The 15641-nt window shown below is 53.8% G+C and overlaps 8 protein-coding genes across 8 annotated transcripts; 3 read left to right on the forward strand and 5 right to left on the reverse strand.

Annotated features, from left to right (window-relative positions):
* Positions 1 to 996: 996 nt before the first annotated feature.
* Positions 997 to 1179, reverse strand: ColSpa_11157 (uncharacterized protein; the record flags this gene model as incomplete). The annotated part of the gene is made up of 1 exon (XM_049277369.1): positions 997 to 1179. The coding sequence occupies one exon, from the start codon at positions 1177 to 1179 to the stop codon at positions 997 to 999; it is 183 nt and encodes a 60-aa protein (XP_049133326.1).
* A 142-nt stretch (positions 1180 to 1321) lies between these two features.
* On the forward strand, positions 1322 to 2365 carry ColSpa_11158 (carboxypeptidase Y A; the record flags this gene model as incomplete). The annotated part of the gene is made up of 1 exon (XM_049277370.1): positions 1322 to 2365. One exon carries the CDS (start codon positions 1322 to 1324, stop codon positions 2363 to 2365), a length of 1044 nt encoding a protein of 347 aa, XP_049133327.1.
* A 452-nt stretch (positions 2366 to 2817) lies between these two features.
* Positions 2818 to 4307, reverse strand: ColSpa_11159 (uncharacterized protein; the record flags this gene model as incomplete). The annotated part of the gene is given in 3 exon segments (XM_049277371.1): positions 2818 to 3475; positions 3490 to 3569; positions 3582 to 4307. The coding sequence occupies 3 exon segments, from the start codon at positions 4305 to 4307 to the stop codon at positions 2818 to 2820; spliced, it is 1464 nt and encodes a 487-aa protein (XP_049133328.1).
* Positions 4308 to 4659: 352 nt separating this feature from the next.
* On the reverse strand, positions 4660 to 4899 carry ColSpa_11160 (uncharacterized protein; the record flags this gene model as incomplete). Its single annotated transcript, XM_049277372.1, has 1 exon — positions 4660 to 4899. The coding sequence occupies one exon, from the start codon at positions 4897 to 4899 to the stop codon at positions 4660 to 4662; it is 240 nt and encodes a 79-aa protein (XP_049133329.1).
* Positions 4900 to 6000: 1101 nt separating this feature from the next.
* ColSpa_11161 (multidrug resistance-associated protein 7) lies at positions 6001 to 9593 on the forward strand (the record flags this gene model as incomplete). Its single annotated transcript, XM_049277373.1, has 7 exons — positions 6001 to 6021; positions 6124 to 6702; positions 6792 to 7181; positions 7205 to 8046; positions 8186 to 8861; positions 8913 to 9221; positions 9264 to 9593. 7 exons carry the CDS (start codon positions 6001 to 6003, stop codon positions 9591 to 9593), a joined length of 3147 nt encoding a protein of 1048 aa, XP_049133330.1.
* A 1199-nt stretch (positions 9594 to 10792) lies between these two features.
* On the forward strand, positions 10793 to 11607 carry ColSpa_11162 (ADP-ribosylation factor; the record flags this gene model as incomplete). Its single annotated transcript, XM_049277374.1, has 3 exons — positions 10793 to 10796; positions 10844 to 11044; positions 11135 to 11607. The coding sequence occupies 3 exons, from the start codon at positions 10793 to 10795 to the stop codon at positions 11605 to 11607; spliced, it is 678 nt and encodes a 225-aa protein (XP_049133331.1).
* Positions 11608 to 12149: 542 nt separating this feature from the next.
* On the reverse strand, positions 12150 to 13112 carry ColSpa_11163 (putative transporter; the record flags this gene model as incomplete). Its single annotated transcript, XM_049277375.1, has 3 exons — positions 12150 to 12380; positions 12477 to 13073; positions 13104 to 13112. The coding sequence occupies 3 exons, from the start codon at positions 13110 to 13112 to the stop codon at positions 12150 to 12152; spliced, it is 837 nt and encodes a 278-aa protein (XP_049133332.1).
* Positions 13113 to 14999: 1887 nt separating this feature from the next.
* Positions 15000 to 15469, reverse strand: ColSpa_11164 (putative transporter; the record flags this gene model as incomplete). Its single annotated transcript, XM_049277376.1, has 2 exons — positions 15000 to 15287; positions 15362 to 15469. The coding sequence occupies 2 exons, from the start codon at positions 15467 to 15469 to the stop codon at positions 15000 to 15002; spliced, it is 396 nt and encodes a 131-aa protein (XP_049133333.1).
* Positions 15470 to 15641: the final 172 nt, after the last annotated feature.

Consider the following 15641-nt stretch of genomic DNA (forward strand, 5'->3'; position numbering starts at 1 on the left):
TAACGATTAACTTTACTAAGATATAACTTAACGAAATTAACGTCTTTAAGATTAATATCCAGTAGTTTAGCGGCTTTTTCTTAGCCTTTGACCTTAGTAATAGTACGTAGCTGTTGCGTAGGGCGGTTAAGGTAGGGGAGATGCTTTATAAGGCGTTCAACACGCTAAACAATATACTAATTACCTAGTAAGAAGTAAGTAACGCTTTAAAAGGCAATAAGTAAAGCGTTAGGAATGGCCAGCTTGTTGCTGAGATTAGGAGCCTGGCTATGGAATTTACTTGCTTTTCTATATTAACAAGAGACCCTAGGTAATAGGACGTAACCGAGCATATTATGTAAATCTTTGATAAGCAACAGAACCAGACTAACCTCCCTGGCATTTAGAACCTAAGGAGGACTCATATGCAGGGAAGAATGAAAGGTTGGCCCCCTGAGACAAATCCGGGTAGTTATCCGGCAGTCCCCTGCTTGAGGGCTAGCCCGATTCTGGCAAGATTTCTGGCCAAGCAACTCGAGATGTCAGAGATGTCGTCGCTGATGCCTTTACATGCTCAGGTCTATCATGAGATCTGGCCAGACTGTATTCCAGCCCCTCTTGGAGGGAGGCAGAGGCGACATGGTCAACAACAAGAGCCACCGAAAGAGCCCCGAGAGACAATGGGAAAGATACCGTGACAATGACGGTCAAGCGGACGGACAGGTCATGACTCCTCATTGATATTGGAGCGAGAGTTTCGGAGACGGATGACGCGTTCCCCGAAGAATTTCCTATTTAGGCAATCCGATCCGCCGTTGGCCGGCACGTGCAGCGTGCAGCAAGCCTCTCACATCGAATGCTATACTAAAGCATTATATGCCTGTCGTTCCTACTCTACCGGCCGAACTGAGTGATTGGTGGTAAACGGAGACCAAGATTACCAATTAGCGGAGAATCACGTTCAAGATGCTTCTCAACAAGCCTCGCTTATCGGCCGCCACCGCCAGCCTCTTATTGTTACCCGTCGTCGCCACCGCCGCGGCTTCGGAGTACAGGACTGTAAACTCGACCTTTAATGATTGCGCCATACGCTACAAGTCCTAGGCGGCCGACGATACGAAGCTCTGCCATGGCGGTTCGGGTCACCATGCGGGTTAGGCCGACATAGACGACCGCCATCTCTTCTTCTGTAATCTCCATTATTGCAGCCCTTTGTTGTATCTGCGGAAACTATGTACTGACCAAGAGGTATATAGGGTACCACGAAGCTCGACATGATCCGGCTTCGGCTCCTCTCTTGATATGGCGTCAAGGAGGCCCCGGGGGCAGCTCTCTCCACGGCATGTTGTCCGAGAACGGCCCGTGTGTGACCGACGGACCCAACGCCACCAAGTTCAACCCGAACTCTTGGACAGAGCACTTCAACGTCGTGTACCTGGATCAGCCGGCCGGCGTGGGCTTCTCCTACGTCGACAACAGAACCGACGGGGAGCCGCCGGCCATGCCGTCTCGCACGCAGGCGTCGTCTCTCACGCCGGCGTCGTCTCTCGACTCCATCGCCTTCATCCGGCTGTTGTACGAGGCCTCCCCCTCGCTTGCGTCCGCCGACCTCCACCTGTCCGGAGGATCGTTTGCCGGGCGCTATGTCCCCACGCTTGCCGCCAGCATCCTCGAGTACAACTCCTTCTTCGACCACTCACCGGAGGCCCGCGGCGCCGTCATCCCCCTGCGGTCCATCTTCGTCGGGAACCCGTGGATTGATCTGGCGGTCCAGGTACCTTCCATGCACGAAGTCAGCTGTTTCGACGGCTGGCGGGGCAAGTACCCCAGGCAGCTCAAGGAGGAGGACTGCAAGGCCCTCGAAGGAGCCCTGACGCCGTGCGAGAAGCTGCTGCGGGCCTGCGAGCAGGGCAGCGCCAGGCCGCCCCTGTGCGCGATGGCCGTCGACGCGTGCAGGCCCGACTACCTGGAGGTCTTCCAGAAGGCCACGCGCAGCGTCTACGACAGGCGGCTCAGGCACTGCCCGGGGCCAGGGAACTGCTATCCGGATGTCGCGAACCCCGTCCAGTACCTCAACTCGCCGGCGGTCCTGGATGGCGAGTTCGAGGTCGCGCTGCGGACGCGAGGCGCCAAGACCGGGTGGGAGATGGAGGACTGGCCTACGTTCAAGAGGTTCTCGGCATCGGGCGATTTCGTCGCGCCAATGACGGCCGCGCTCCGTGCGCTGCTGGAGGATTCCCGCGAAGGCAAGACAGCCAGCGGGTCTCGCAGGCCTCTTGATGTGCTCTTGTACATCGGGGTGATGGACATCATCTGCAACCCCGACGGTGTCCTCGAGGCGCTTCGGGGCATTTGTGAGGAGTCGAGAAGAGTCCGAAAAGAATAATTAGTGTACTGCCTAGTCTCAGATCAAGGATCAACAACCGTGATGGGTCAAGAGGGCAGTCTGAATGAGCGTGTATGTGTAAGTACAAGAGTGGGTTGCTGCAGGAAGAGAGTGTGGGGTTCCAAGGGTGGTGTATCTGGGTTCCGTGGACAACGCATGAGGACTGAAGTGTTACTGACTCTTGACTCACAGGTCCCATATGACCAACCGGTGTCCTCACTGAAACTCGTCAAACACTGGCTCGACCATCTTGACGGGCGGGATGGAAAAGGATGGCCTGTTTCGGAGACCGCTCGCTGTCTTCTCGCAGAATCAGCCTGGCCAACCTGTGTTGGAGGACGACAGGGGCGATTAGCTGTGAGGATTCAGTCGGTTCATGTTTGCAACTGTCGAGGCTTCTACGTCCATCATGTCTATCATAACCATCCTGCATTGCTTGAGTCGATAGTCTTTCATAGAACATCCGTACAAGCATTCGAACCCATGTACACGACATCCCGGAAATGGCCTCGTCCGCCAAAGTCGCCAAAGACGACAATCTTCCGCTGGCGCGACGAACACGTCGCATCTCTCCTGTGATCCTCTTCGTAGCTATCGATCGCGAAACGAACCGACCGGCCCCGGTACCTCTCCCGGACGACCACCTCTATAAGCCTCTCCATATACAGCATCTCGTCGCGCTCCACCGTCGGCATGTTCCCGTTCTTCATGAACCGGGGGAGCACGCCCTCGAGCACCGCCGTGGCGATGGCGGTGCCTTTGGACACCAGCGCGGTCATGTAGAGCAGCATTAGGACGTTCGGCTCGCCGAACGCCGTCGGCTGCGCCGGCCCGGTCTTGAGCAGGATGGTGACTGCGACCCTCGCCAGAGCGTCCGAGTCGAAGACGGGCGCGTGCTTGGGGTCCCGGGCCAGGTATCGGGACTGGAGATACAAACACGTCATGCGGGAGATCAGGTACAGCGAGTATTCGATGGCCGCGCCGCGGTCGGGGATGTCATACGGCACTACGGCCCCAAAGGCACCCTCAGCGACCACGTCCTCGGCGCCCGCCCCGAGGCACGGCACGGGGAGGTCGTTCCGCGCGGTGGCGCGGTGCCACGCGTCGAGTCTACTCTCGAATACGCGGCACTGCGCGTGATGGCATCGTCCGAGAGGGTCTCGTCGTAGTAGTCGCGCTGCTCCCACTGGCGGAGGTCGCACCGCTAGCCGAGCACGGAACAGAGCCACTCGACGGCCCGTCTCGACGCGCTCTGCCTCGCCTTCTTATTACCGCCACCTCCGGGGTCGCCGCCGTCGGGCTTCGATAAGGAAGCCTCCATGACGGCCCGGCCGTGAAGCCGCGAGAGGGAGGAGAAGATGACCTGGATCATCAGCCGGCTATCCCAAGGGGCGCACGTCTGCTGCGGCGGCGGGAGCGGCCCAGCGACGGACTTGCGCGTAACCAGCGAGCACAGCCTCATGTCGAACGAGAAAAACAGCCAGGCACGGAGGAGGGCCTGGTGGCAGCGTGAGGTGAGGTCGACGGCGGCCGAGAGGGCCTCCGGCTGGCGCAGGTAGCCGCCGACGTCCCGGTGCGAGCCGACGGCGGTGTCGCGGTAGATGAGGAGGATGGCAGCACGGACGAGAGCGTCGGCGGCGTCGGGGCCGGGACATATTCTTAGCTGGTGGACGAGATCGGCGACGGCAAAGTCGTAGTAATGGCAGTGGACGCCGGTGGCCGCCGGGTCGGGCTGGGTCCCCGGAGATGTTGGCTCCGAGCCGGAGGTCCGGCACAGGCGGAGATAGACGGTCGTCAGCGCCAGAGCGGCGGCCCAAAGGCCGGTGCTGGCACGCAATAAGTCGGTCAAAGGCAGAGGGAGGGCTATCCGTGGCGCGACATCCTTTTCAAAGGTTTCTGGCAGAGAATCCTCCGTCATGCCCGCGCCGCGCTGCCATGTCATCGACAGTGCAATAGGCCCCCCCCCCAAGGGGCATCTGGGCACGTGAAGGGTCGGGAAAGTCAAGCATATCGTCCCAGGACGGAGCGTCTGCCTTGGACGTACATGCGTTTCATAACGCAAGGGAATCTCGGGTATCTGGCGCCAACGACGGGATCGGGCGCCGGGATGTTTTTGGCACCGCTGAGAGGAATTCGAACCGGTTAGAGAGCTCGAACGGCGAACGAGAGAAAGGGAACGCGTCCATCGACATCGAGGGGCCCAAGCGCGCCGCGTGATCCGCGTCGTCGTTGGCTTCGTCGCCCAAGAATCTCGGCGGTTGTTGTTCCAGGATATGTCTCAAGAACGTGTCCTCTTAGTCGAGCATGGCTACGGGTAAACTGTGGTCCGCGGCGTCGTCAAAGTCGCACCCGAGGATCCGTCTTACGTTCTCTTCGGGATGTTTCTTGCTCCGGTGGTCCTTGTCCTGGCGATTTTCGTTCTGGTGATCCCTCGTAGGTGTTCTATCCCGTGCACCGCCCTTAGCCACGTGCAGTCTGGCCGCGTCTTCTTCCCGCAGGGCCGACCACCGCGCCGCCTCGACCCTCTTGGACATCTCGGCCGTCCGATCAGAGATATCTTTGAACCTGATGCGGCTCTGGTACCCACTGCAGGGGATGCCTCGCTGGACGCATGCTAGTAACTCTGGCTGAGTCTCATCGCACTGCCCGGGGGGGATGCAAAGCGCTCGTCAGCATATCCTGAGGCCGTCGGTACTAGAAAAGTATGAGGAAACTCCCACCTTTCGCTTCTTGCTCCTGCATCTCTGGCACCCCGTCCGTTTCCTGACTATGTCCGTCTTCTTGGGTCTTGAGAGGCGCGTCACCGTGTCATCCCCTGGGTGTTGATTCACGCCAATCATGAGAGGCTTTCTCTGGTATGACTGATTGACTGATATGACCTGATATGACTGAGACGACTCGCGCTAGTACGGGTTGATAACGCTGTTCTGTCCTTCAGTCCGAGACTCCTATGATGGAGAGAAAGGACTGGACTCAGGTGAGATGTTTGGTCTCGGCGACCAAGTTCAGAGTCCGTTGTCGGCCGAATCGCTGTGGCCGCCGGTATCCTCTTACGTGGTCGTGTAAGTACTTACGAGATATCATTCTTAACGTGCGCTCTAGGGAGTGAGAAGAGGACAATCCATCAACTTGATTACGTTGGTAGGGCCCTCGCTGATCTGTGACCTAGGTTCACTCAACTGGTTTCGACATTCTGCTTGTTGACTTACACCGTCTTGATCCGGCCTTGGAGACAACCGGCAATCCAACTCGTTCGGCCCTTTGGAAGAATCCAGCTTTTTAAAATCGTAAGTCTCAACCCCTTAGTCACATATATACATCGCCCTTGTATAGTCGGCTCACTCACCACACTCTCCAAATATGCATTGCGGCGTACTGCGTTCATAGTCTGGTGCTCTTGCAACAACAACCCGAGTCGCAGGTACGGACGCGTATCATACTCCTCTTATCTGCTTCATGCATCGGGGCCCTGTCCAACGTCTTGACCCTCCTCCTCGGCCAGCCATCGGCAGTCAGAGGAGCCTACCATCTAAACGGCTCTTTGACGTGGACGTTCTTCAACTCCTCTCTGCCTCGCCCCCCTCTTCCACTGAACTGTCTATTCCCCTGGGTCCTGGCTGCGACGTTTCTTCTCGATGTCTTCCACGCCAGTCCCTGTTCTCGACCAAAGGGAACGACGGTGTCCTCTAGCTCGACACAGAATAGCCTGTTTGAGAAGCTGTCGTACAGCTGACTGAAACCGCATCACCCAAGTCCAGGATGTCCTTCGCCTGGGCGACCTCCCAGAGAACCCGGCGCTCGCTCCGTCAGAAGAGTACGAGGCACGGCTCGTCGAAGACGCCAGTTCCTCGCCAGAGAATGCCGCAACCCACCTGTACTGGCGCTTCATCATGCGCGAGCACCGCCGCCAGGTCTTCGTCAGCACCCTTCTCCGCCTCGTCTGCGACGCCTCCTTCTTCGCGATCCCCTGGCAGCTCCAGCGGCTGCTGACCCGCCCCACGGCAGCTAATGTCATGGTCATGTTCTGCTCCCGTGTCTCCGGGGCCCTCGCGGGACACTTCAGCGGCTACCACCTGCTGAAGCTCGCCGTGCAGTACCGGAGCGCCCTCTCATTGGCGCTTCACCGGAAGATGCTCCGCCTCGGCGACTTCCAACCCGACGGTGACGCCCTCGTTGCCGACCTCTCGACCATCGCCGAGGTCGACACCCTGGTGCTCTTCCGCTGCGCCCAAAGCTTTCCCGACGCATGGAGCATGCCGGTCCAGGTCGTTCTCTGTCTGGGCGGCTTAGCTGTGCTGCTGCCTTACCCGACGTTCGTCGCCATCCTTGTTCTAATCGTATGTTGTTCATCGTCTTCTTACCAAAAGAACCCGGTCAACACTAGTCATATTATATCATCGAGTACAAATCAACTGACAGCACACAGGCAATCATGTTACCTGTCCTGAGCCTCCTCCTACGGTCCATGGCCGTCTGGATCTCGAGCAATATGGCCGCTAAGGACGCCCGCGCGAAGCTGCTGGCCGAGGTGCTCGAGTCGATCCAGAGCGTCAAGATGCACGCGTGGGAGCCCGTCTTCGTCCGGTCCATCGCGGAACGGCGCGCTAGGGAGCTCGAGACCCTGCGGAACGCCGCCATCTCGGCCTCCGGCCTGGTCGCCTACATGCAGACGGTGCCGGCCGCCCTGACGCTGGCCACCTTCGGCATCGTCCTCCTGATGCGCCGGCCGCTGACAAACGAGCTCGTCTTCGCCGCCATCATGTTCTTCACAATGCTCAACGCGACACTGGGCCAGCTTTCCGTCCTGGCGTCGACGGTGCAGAGCGTCCACGCGTCCAGCAAACGCATACAGGCGTACCTCAACTTGCCGGAGACCAAGATCGCCGCTGCCCGGGGGCTCACGCGACGTCGACTACCCGGAGCTGGTCCCCGGACATGCTCATCCTTGCGCACGACTTGGAGGTGGGTTGGCACGACGCGGCGGCGCCGCTCATAAGAAAGGGCTCCCTGGCCATCGGTACCGACGAACTCACCGCCATCACGGGAGGCATGGGCTGCGGTAAATCGACCATCCTGCTCTCCCTCTTCCGGCACGTCGAGCGGGCGAGGCGGCACTCGAGCCACCTGCAGATCGCCTACGTCGGCCAGAAGCCCGTCCTAGTCCACGGCAGCATCCGCGACAACATCCTGTTCGGGAAGCCCTATGACGCGCAGCGATACGCCCAGAGCGTCTGGGCCTGCTGTCTCGACGTCGATTTCGCGCGTCTCCGCGACGGCGATGGCACCGTCATCGCCGGCTCGTCGGCCTTGTCCGGCGGCCAGTGTGCGCTCATTTGCCTCGCTAGGGCGGCGTACTCGCGGGCCGAGGTCTACCTGCTTGACGACCCCCTAGCGGTGCTGGACGTCAAGGTGGCAAGCCATATCACGCGCCATCTACTGGCTCCTGGTGGGCTACTCGACGGATTGACGAGGGTCGTCTGCACGTCCCACGCCTTGTTGGTACGCAGAGCCGACTCCGTGTACAAGAGTGGAGACAGTACGATACGGAAAGCTTTGGGTAATGGTGATGTCCAGCTCGTCGATGGCCTCGAGGAGCCGATTAAGGCTGCGTTGAAGGCCGATATGAAGGCGAACATCTCGGATACCCTCCCATCTCCCAACAAGGTAGTGTTGTTCTCTACGTACATAATCATTTCCAGCTTATACTGACCTTGGAATGCCCAGACGCCTCTTGTCCAGGTTGCCGAGACTGAAGTCGTAGTACACGAACCTATCCCGATACTCCCCAACCTATCATTCATGAGAAGCCAGCACCCTCAGCCCAGAAGAGCCCGCTGCTCGCCTACTTATTATCAGCCAGAAGATCCGGGTGGCCCATGACAATATCCGTATCCCTCCTGGCCCAGGCCTCGTCCGTCATGGGCGCCTACGTCCTCAGGACGATGGCTGCCCAGGTCAACCAGGCTACCCTCCCCTGGGCCTCCTCCTCTTCGCAGTCTTCTCCGCCAGCCAGGCGGCCGCTCTCTTCTTCCTCTTCGTCCACCTCCTCTACCGGCTCTGCATTGTCCCGGCCGCCTCCGCGCTGCACGGCAGGCTCATATCCGGCGTTCTCCACCGCGACCTGTCCTTCTTCCAGGCTACGCCCCCGGGACGCATTCTGAACCTCTTCACCAACGACGTCGCCCGCGTCGACGGCTCCCTGAACGGCTCCGTTGCCTCCCTCGCCTGCCAGTTCGTCAACATGGCGCTTTCGTGCGGCGTCCTCGTCGCCGCTATGCCCGCTAGCGTCCTCTTCATCGCGCCGCTGTTGGCCGCGTGCTACGCGCTCCAGCAGACGTACCTCGTCAAGCTACGGGAGCTCCGCCACCTCGACGCCGAGAGCCGGGCGCCGCTCCTCAACCACCTCGAAGAGGCCGAGCGCGGCCGCGTCCTCTTTTCCGCGCACGGCGTCCTCGAGGCCCGCGTCGAGGCGTTCGGCGACCTCGTCGCGCGCAACGTCCGCGCTCTCTGACCGCTGTCGTGCATCGACCTCTGGCTCGGCGTCCAGCTCGAGGTCCTGTCCGTCGTCCTGCAGGTCGCCCCGCTAGGCCTTCTGCTGGCCGGGTCTGCCGATCAGGGCGTGCTGGGGTTCGTCATGACCTACATCTTCCAGGTCACTGGCACCCTGAGCAACATCGCCAAAATCAGCGCCCAGTTCGAGGCGGACGCCGTCTCCGTCGCCCGCATTGCTGAGTACTCCCCCGCCGTCGACGGGGAAGAAGACGGTTTCCCTGCCGGGCGTGACGGGTCGACGCCGTACTCGGACAGCGATCCGGCTCCGGCTTGGCCACAGTTTGGCAAAGTCGAGTTCCAGGACGTGAGTGCCCGTTAATAGCCGAGCCTACCGGATTCTCTTCAGTCAATCAGCTTCACCGTAAACCCAGGAGAGAAGGTTGCCGTTGTTGGACGGACCGGCGTCGGCAAGTCCTCGACGGTGATGTGTCTGCTGCGTTTGATGCATCAGACGGCCGGGAAGATTCTTATCGACGGCGTCGACATTGCGCATGTGACGACAGTGCGACTCCGCCGGAGCTTGGCTCTCATGCCCCAGGCCCAGATTGTCTTCTCCGGGTCTATTCGCCACAATCTCGATCCTCTGGGCCTGCATCGCGACGGAGAGATCATGGATGCGTTGGGAGTTTGCGGCGGGCCGGCCATCATCGACAAGGTCTCAGGGATCAAAGACTAGGCAGGAACTTCATTACTTGATAACATCGTGGGCCCCAAGTAAGATATCTAAACCATTGAAAGCAGTGGTTTCTTTTCACCCGAAACTGACAGTCATCAAAGCATGAATCTGTCCAAGGGAGAGCTCTAGCTGCTTCTTCTTTCTCGGGCAGTCCTTCAGAAATCCAAGATTCTCATCTTAGACGAAGGTGCGTTTTCCTGCAGAGCCTCCGTTGACCAATCCATCCAACATAGATCTAATCATTTCCCAGCGGCCTCTGGCATGGACGCTGAGGCCGAGGCCTGGTGCCACGATATCATCTGTGAGAACCTGAGACACCACCACGTTGGCCATCTTGCATCGACTGGACTTGACCGTATGTTCAATCTCTATTTACTCATACCTAGGCATCAGAGGTTTCATGAGTGTTCTAACAGAAATCTAGCTTCATTACGATAAGGATCTTGTTCGTCGCATTCGACACCCCCGCGGTGCTGCTGGCCCAGGGCCGAGGTCCCTACTTTTCCATGGTGCAAGATGATTTAAACCTGATGACGAGGGTGAATCATTTGCTTGGGCTGGAGTAATCGTTCGCGACGCCACGTTGAGGTACGACTTCGGCACTACTACAGGCATAAGGAAAGTACACATCATGACCTTTACTATGGCATTTCAGAACAAAACCCCGACGTGAAAGTTTCCTGAGTGAGATTCAAGTTCTGCCCCAATCCCTGTTAATGCCAAAAGTTGCAGCTCAGTTCTCACTACATGTACTGTCCGTGGCCACAGCCTTCGCGCAGAACTGGTACATATTCTTGACATAACTCCGCTTTTCACTTCCCCATCTCCTGCTTTCCTTGAGGCCACATTGTCAGAAACATGGTCTCCCGTGACTCTGCGGAAGCCTTGTAGGAGCGCGGGCGATCGGACGCTCTACCTGGCTTGGCTGTTGCCTGCATCCTTTGGGGCCAATTCTGGCTGACTATCATTAACCCGTCTGAGCGTTTGCGGCCAATTAAGAACACGTCTCACAGTATTGAATAGATGCCATGTCCTACGTATTTGGCGCTTGTAGTCTTATATAGCAGCATTCCACCCTGGGACTAGAGGCTCTTTGTCGTTCTCAATGCGGTAACTCCCGGTCACACGTATTCCACTACTCCTCTTCAGTTCTTCTTGCCTCATACCTGAAGAAACCAGCTACAGTAGTCCACTTCACTATGTGTAAGTTCAACAATAAACCGCATGGAACTACATACTGATCCCATCAGTCTCTTTTGGCCGCAAAGGGCTCGACCCTCACCGTGCATTCATCTTTGGCCTCGATGTTGCAGGCAAGAAGACGACAATGCATCGCTTCACGCAAGGGGTGAAGGAGGTCGAACGGGTCCCGCCAAATTTCATCGCCGGCCAACTCATCGAAACCTTCAGGTTCAAAAGTGGGTCAACATATGAACTCATTTCATTTGGAGGTGAGTAAAGCTGAGCCTCTAGCGAGTTGGGCGACTCTACGATATGATTGTCGAGACCCTCACGCCGGAGCTGACGAAACGCATCGACAGGATGCAATAGGTTCAGAACACCCTGGGGCTCCAGCCACCCGCAGAAAGCAGACTTCGTCGTCCTCGTCATTGACATAAACGACCAAGACCGACTCCCTGAAGTCGTCGAAGAGCTTTCCAGATTGCTTTCCTCCATACGAAACGAGATCGAGTGCCACGCCATGTGGATCCTTCTCAACAAGCAGGACCTGGTTCCAGACGCCCAGAGGGAGGATTACGTCGACAAGGTGAGGCGCGATCTGGACTCTGTCACAGCGCAATGGGCGGGTGACTGGACCATCAGGATCGTCGACACGCCTGGCCTCAGCGCCCACTCGAACGACGGGATGCAGACCGTCGTGGATGAGATCGCCGTATTCCTCAAGAACAGGGAGGTGACCGGACCGCTTCGCCACGCGATGGAAAGGGTCCGGGGCCCCAAGGTTCCGTATCACTTGGCCACAAGCTATCTAAAGCGCGGATCCTCGAAATGAATGAGGCGGCCTCAAGCTCCGACGCGTTCTGGAAATCGATCTTGGACTGCACGATCGAGTCTTGGGACCACTACAACCACCTCCGTGCTGGCTACGCCCTATGAACATTGGATTGACGTTTTCCCGTCCGGTACAATACATGATAATGCGATCAAGTTTCGTGCAAACTTTGATCATCACGACTTGTGCAGCGATCTTGTTGGCTGTCAAAATGGTGATTCATGCCTTGACCAACCCGGCATTATTGCTTGGTCAGATCCTTGGCGTCCGGATGGATGGGAGGTCACTGAAAAGTTTATCGCAAAATGGGGCTTCCTACTCAAGGGTTGCAAAGATGTCATGATTGCGACAAATCGTTGGCGGGCTTTAAGAAGCGAGAAACCTATCGTCTGGGACCTGGAGTGGTCGAGATTTCATTGTAGTTCTTGATGATGTTGCTGAAGCCGCCTATAGAAGCAGGACTCGAATTACAGGACTTGGTTTTCGGCAATGAACAAGTGACGCTCTCGCGCTGTGTCTTGCAGACGTATCTTCCGCACGTGTTAATAAACATAACGAAACTGCGGAATTTCCTTGTCTGTTTTGTCCATCAGGTTAAGAGGCACGTGGCCTCCGACGCTTGTATCAAGCACATCCCCAACGCTATCTCGTCGCTTGTTCTGCCAAATGAGATAATACCGAAGGACAAAGCAGATCAGAACGCCTACTCCATAACAAATCAACATGGCCAAGAAACCAGAGCTGTAAGAAGGTGCCTCCCATTCAAAGAAAAGCTGTGGTCCGATAATATTCCCGGCGCAGTATGCGATAAAGATCTTGTAGGTTTAGTCAGCGTACTGGAAACATGTGTCAAACGGAGCTTTACATACCATAGCGTTAACGGTCGTCTTCTTGGTAAATCCACCAAAATTACCGGATGACATGGACAGAATCATAGGGAAGTTGGCACTGTAAGCGATAGTCAGACAATAGCCCATGAAGCGTGCCCATTTCAGCTCTGAGTTAATCTGTCGGACCATAGCTGCGCCAGCTATCGAAATTGCCAAATTCCACGCCATCCAATAAGTGCGACTATTGCGGAAGTACGTGCTGCCGCCAGTCGCCAAGAGAACGAAGACGAACTGGAAGACAGAGCCCAGCATTTGAACAAGAAGCGTGTTGAGCGTACTAAAACCCATGCCCTTGATAACAATGGACCCGAACCCGTGAACGCCACCATTGGCGATCTGAGCGCTGAGCTGAATGGTGAAGAGCAGCCAGGCCTTGACGTCTGTCATCGCCTCAACAAACTGGTACCACTTGAATTTGTCGCTTTTGATGCCTGTTAGGTTTTCCTCGACACGCTCAACAGCCTTGATGCGATCGGCTTCATTGAGAAATCTTGCCTTGGTTGGGGTATCAGGCAGAAGGAAGAAGATGGCGAACGACCATGCAGCGGTAGTGCCGCCGAAGATAAGGAAAACAGCCTGTAAGTCAAGTCACCCACTTCTGGGCACCCCACCCATGTGGGCACCCCAAAAATCCCTCAACACCATGACCAGCCTCCCACTTCAAACTATCACAACATTTTCATCCCTTATCTAAATCACTTCATCTTTTGCAGATACCTTCTTCTATACCCTATGGGTCAATATACCGAGTATGAGGTTAGTAAGGCTCTTAGGGATATTGCCAACAGCGTCCCTGTCCAGGTAACATCTAAGAAATAGGGCGTCCCTCGGTTAACACTTCAGAATCGCCTCAAGGGTATTTAACTTAGAGATATCGCATTTGCTGACCTCCAGCGGCTCTCTATTAGTCAAGAGGCTAAGCTAGCTAATTAGGTATGGATATAGGCTGACCTTAGGCTTGCGTTAACGTATTAACAAGTTAAGGTTTTTGCTTAGCGTATCCTCTATGCTATGGGTAATACCTAGCCTCTAGGGAAGAGATGGATAGATGCCTTTGTATAAAGAAACTTATCTATTAAGGTCTAGAGAAGTTAATCTATTAATTCTAGACGTGTTAATAGGGTATCTACTAAGATTATTAAGGACTAGTTTAAATATCTTATAATCCTATTAATATTAGCTATTTAGCTAGCTAATAGATATAATATAGATAAGACTAGTATTCTTAAGGGTTAAAAAGTAAATAAGTTAATGCTAAGTAAAGCAGAGATAAAGTCTATATATAAAAAATAGCTTAAATTATAAGCCTAGGTATTTATTATTAAGTGTATTTTAGCTAATAGCCTAGTATTATATCCTCTTATAATATATAAGGGCAAAATAATTTAGTAGTAGTAGTTTCTTTTAAATCTTAGCCTTTATAATAAATAAAAGTTTATAGTAATAGAGAATAAATAGATAACTAATAAGACTACTATTAAGTAGCTACTAAAAGTCTTTTTACTATAAACTACTTTCTCTTAGCCTAATTAAGCTAAACTACTAGTCCTAGATAAGTATAAAAGCTATATAATAACAGAATTTATATAGTAATACTATATTAATAACATTTATTTATTATTCTTATTACTATATACCTCTTATATTCTTTAACTACTAAATTAATTAGTCTTTAGCCTAGTTAAAACAGCTTATTACAAAAGGCTCTAGCCTAACCTTAACTAATAGAATAATTTAACTATAGTAAGTAAAAAATATTTCTTATTTTATTATTAGCTAATATACTTAGCTAAGCTAATAAAAAAGAATATTCTAAGTAGCTAGAAATATACTAAACTATAGCTTATTATTATAAATAAACCTCTTATAAGCTTTTTACTATTACTTAAAGTAATAATACTAGTAATACTACTTAATAAGGCTATTTAAAGTACTTAAGGTATCTAAGATGCCTAAGATATAAAGGGATAAGTATTTACTTTATCTACTATTACATAATCTACGCTTAGAAAGATAAGGGACCTTAATAGTTAACTAGATTTATTTAATAAGCTAAATTAAAGTATTACTATATAACATTAACTCTTTAGAAAAGTTAAAAAAAGCTTCTAAGAGTAGTCCTTTTAGCTAGCTATTACCTAGCACTAGATACAGCTTCTCTAAGCCTAAGTTAGTAATACTATAGCAAAAAAAAGGAAGACTATCAAAATAGACCCTAACACTAAGTTTACTAACATTAGCGATATACAATAAGCCTAGATCAAGGCTAGTGATGCTGAAATTGACATAGATGAATCCAGTACATCTGATTGCCCTAGTGAGGCAGAAAGCTGTATCATAGTTGCATCTGGGCCTCGGCGATAGTCAATTGAAAAGGGTGGTGTTGTTGCGATAGCTTCGTTTTGTGGGTGCCCACATGGGTGGGGTGCCCAGAAGTGGGTGACTTGACTTACAGGCGAAGAGTTAGAAAATATTGTAAGAAGTGATACGAGCTTGGGCAATTCAACCTACCTTCCAGGGAGCAATGCTCTCAATGTGTCCAATGGCATATGCCACGATACCTCCAAATATACCCGCAATCGTGTTGCCTAGAAACCAAGCACCGTGTCGAAGAGGCTGCTCTGAGCGCTTATACCACATGGAGATCACGATGCTTAGCCCAGGAGCAATGGCAGCCTCAGCGACGCCTAGCATAATGCGATTTGCCAGCAAGCCTCCAGCGTTGGAGCAAAGCGCAGTGAACATCAGAATGACACCCCAGACGAGGCTGAAGAAATTAGCCACGTATCCCTAAAGAGGGTGAAGAGAGCAAGGGAGATAACTCACACCGACACTGCAATCACCTTGCCAACAGGTAGACGAACCATCAGAACACCTGCCGGGTAAGAAGCGACAAGATAACCAAAGTAATATATACTGCTCGCCCAAGAATACTCCGAGCCACTGAGGTGCATGTCTTCCCGTAAGCCCATGATGGCCGTATAACTTAACGCGGACTTGTCAAGAAATTGAAATAGGTATGACATGGCCATGACAGGCAACAGGCTGTGGTACTAAATCAGCATAATCCCTCCTTAATATCCACACTCAGCCAGGTATTAACTCGTACCATAGATCAATCTTTCGAAGAATTCTCCAGTCTTC

Source organism: Colletotrichum spaethianum, assembly GCF_022836535.1.
Source record: "Colletotrichum spaethianum MAFF 239500 DNA, contig43, whole genome shotgun sequence".
Classification (NCBI taxonomy): domain Eukaryota; kingdom Fungi; phylum Ascomycota; class Sordariomycetes; order Glomerellales; family Glomerellaceae; genus Colletotrichum; species Colletotrichum spaethianum.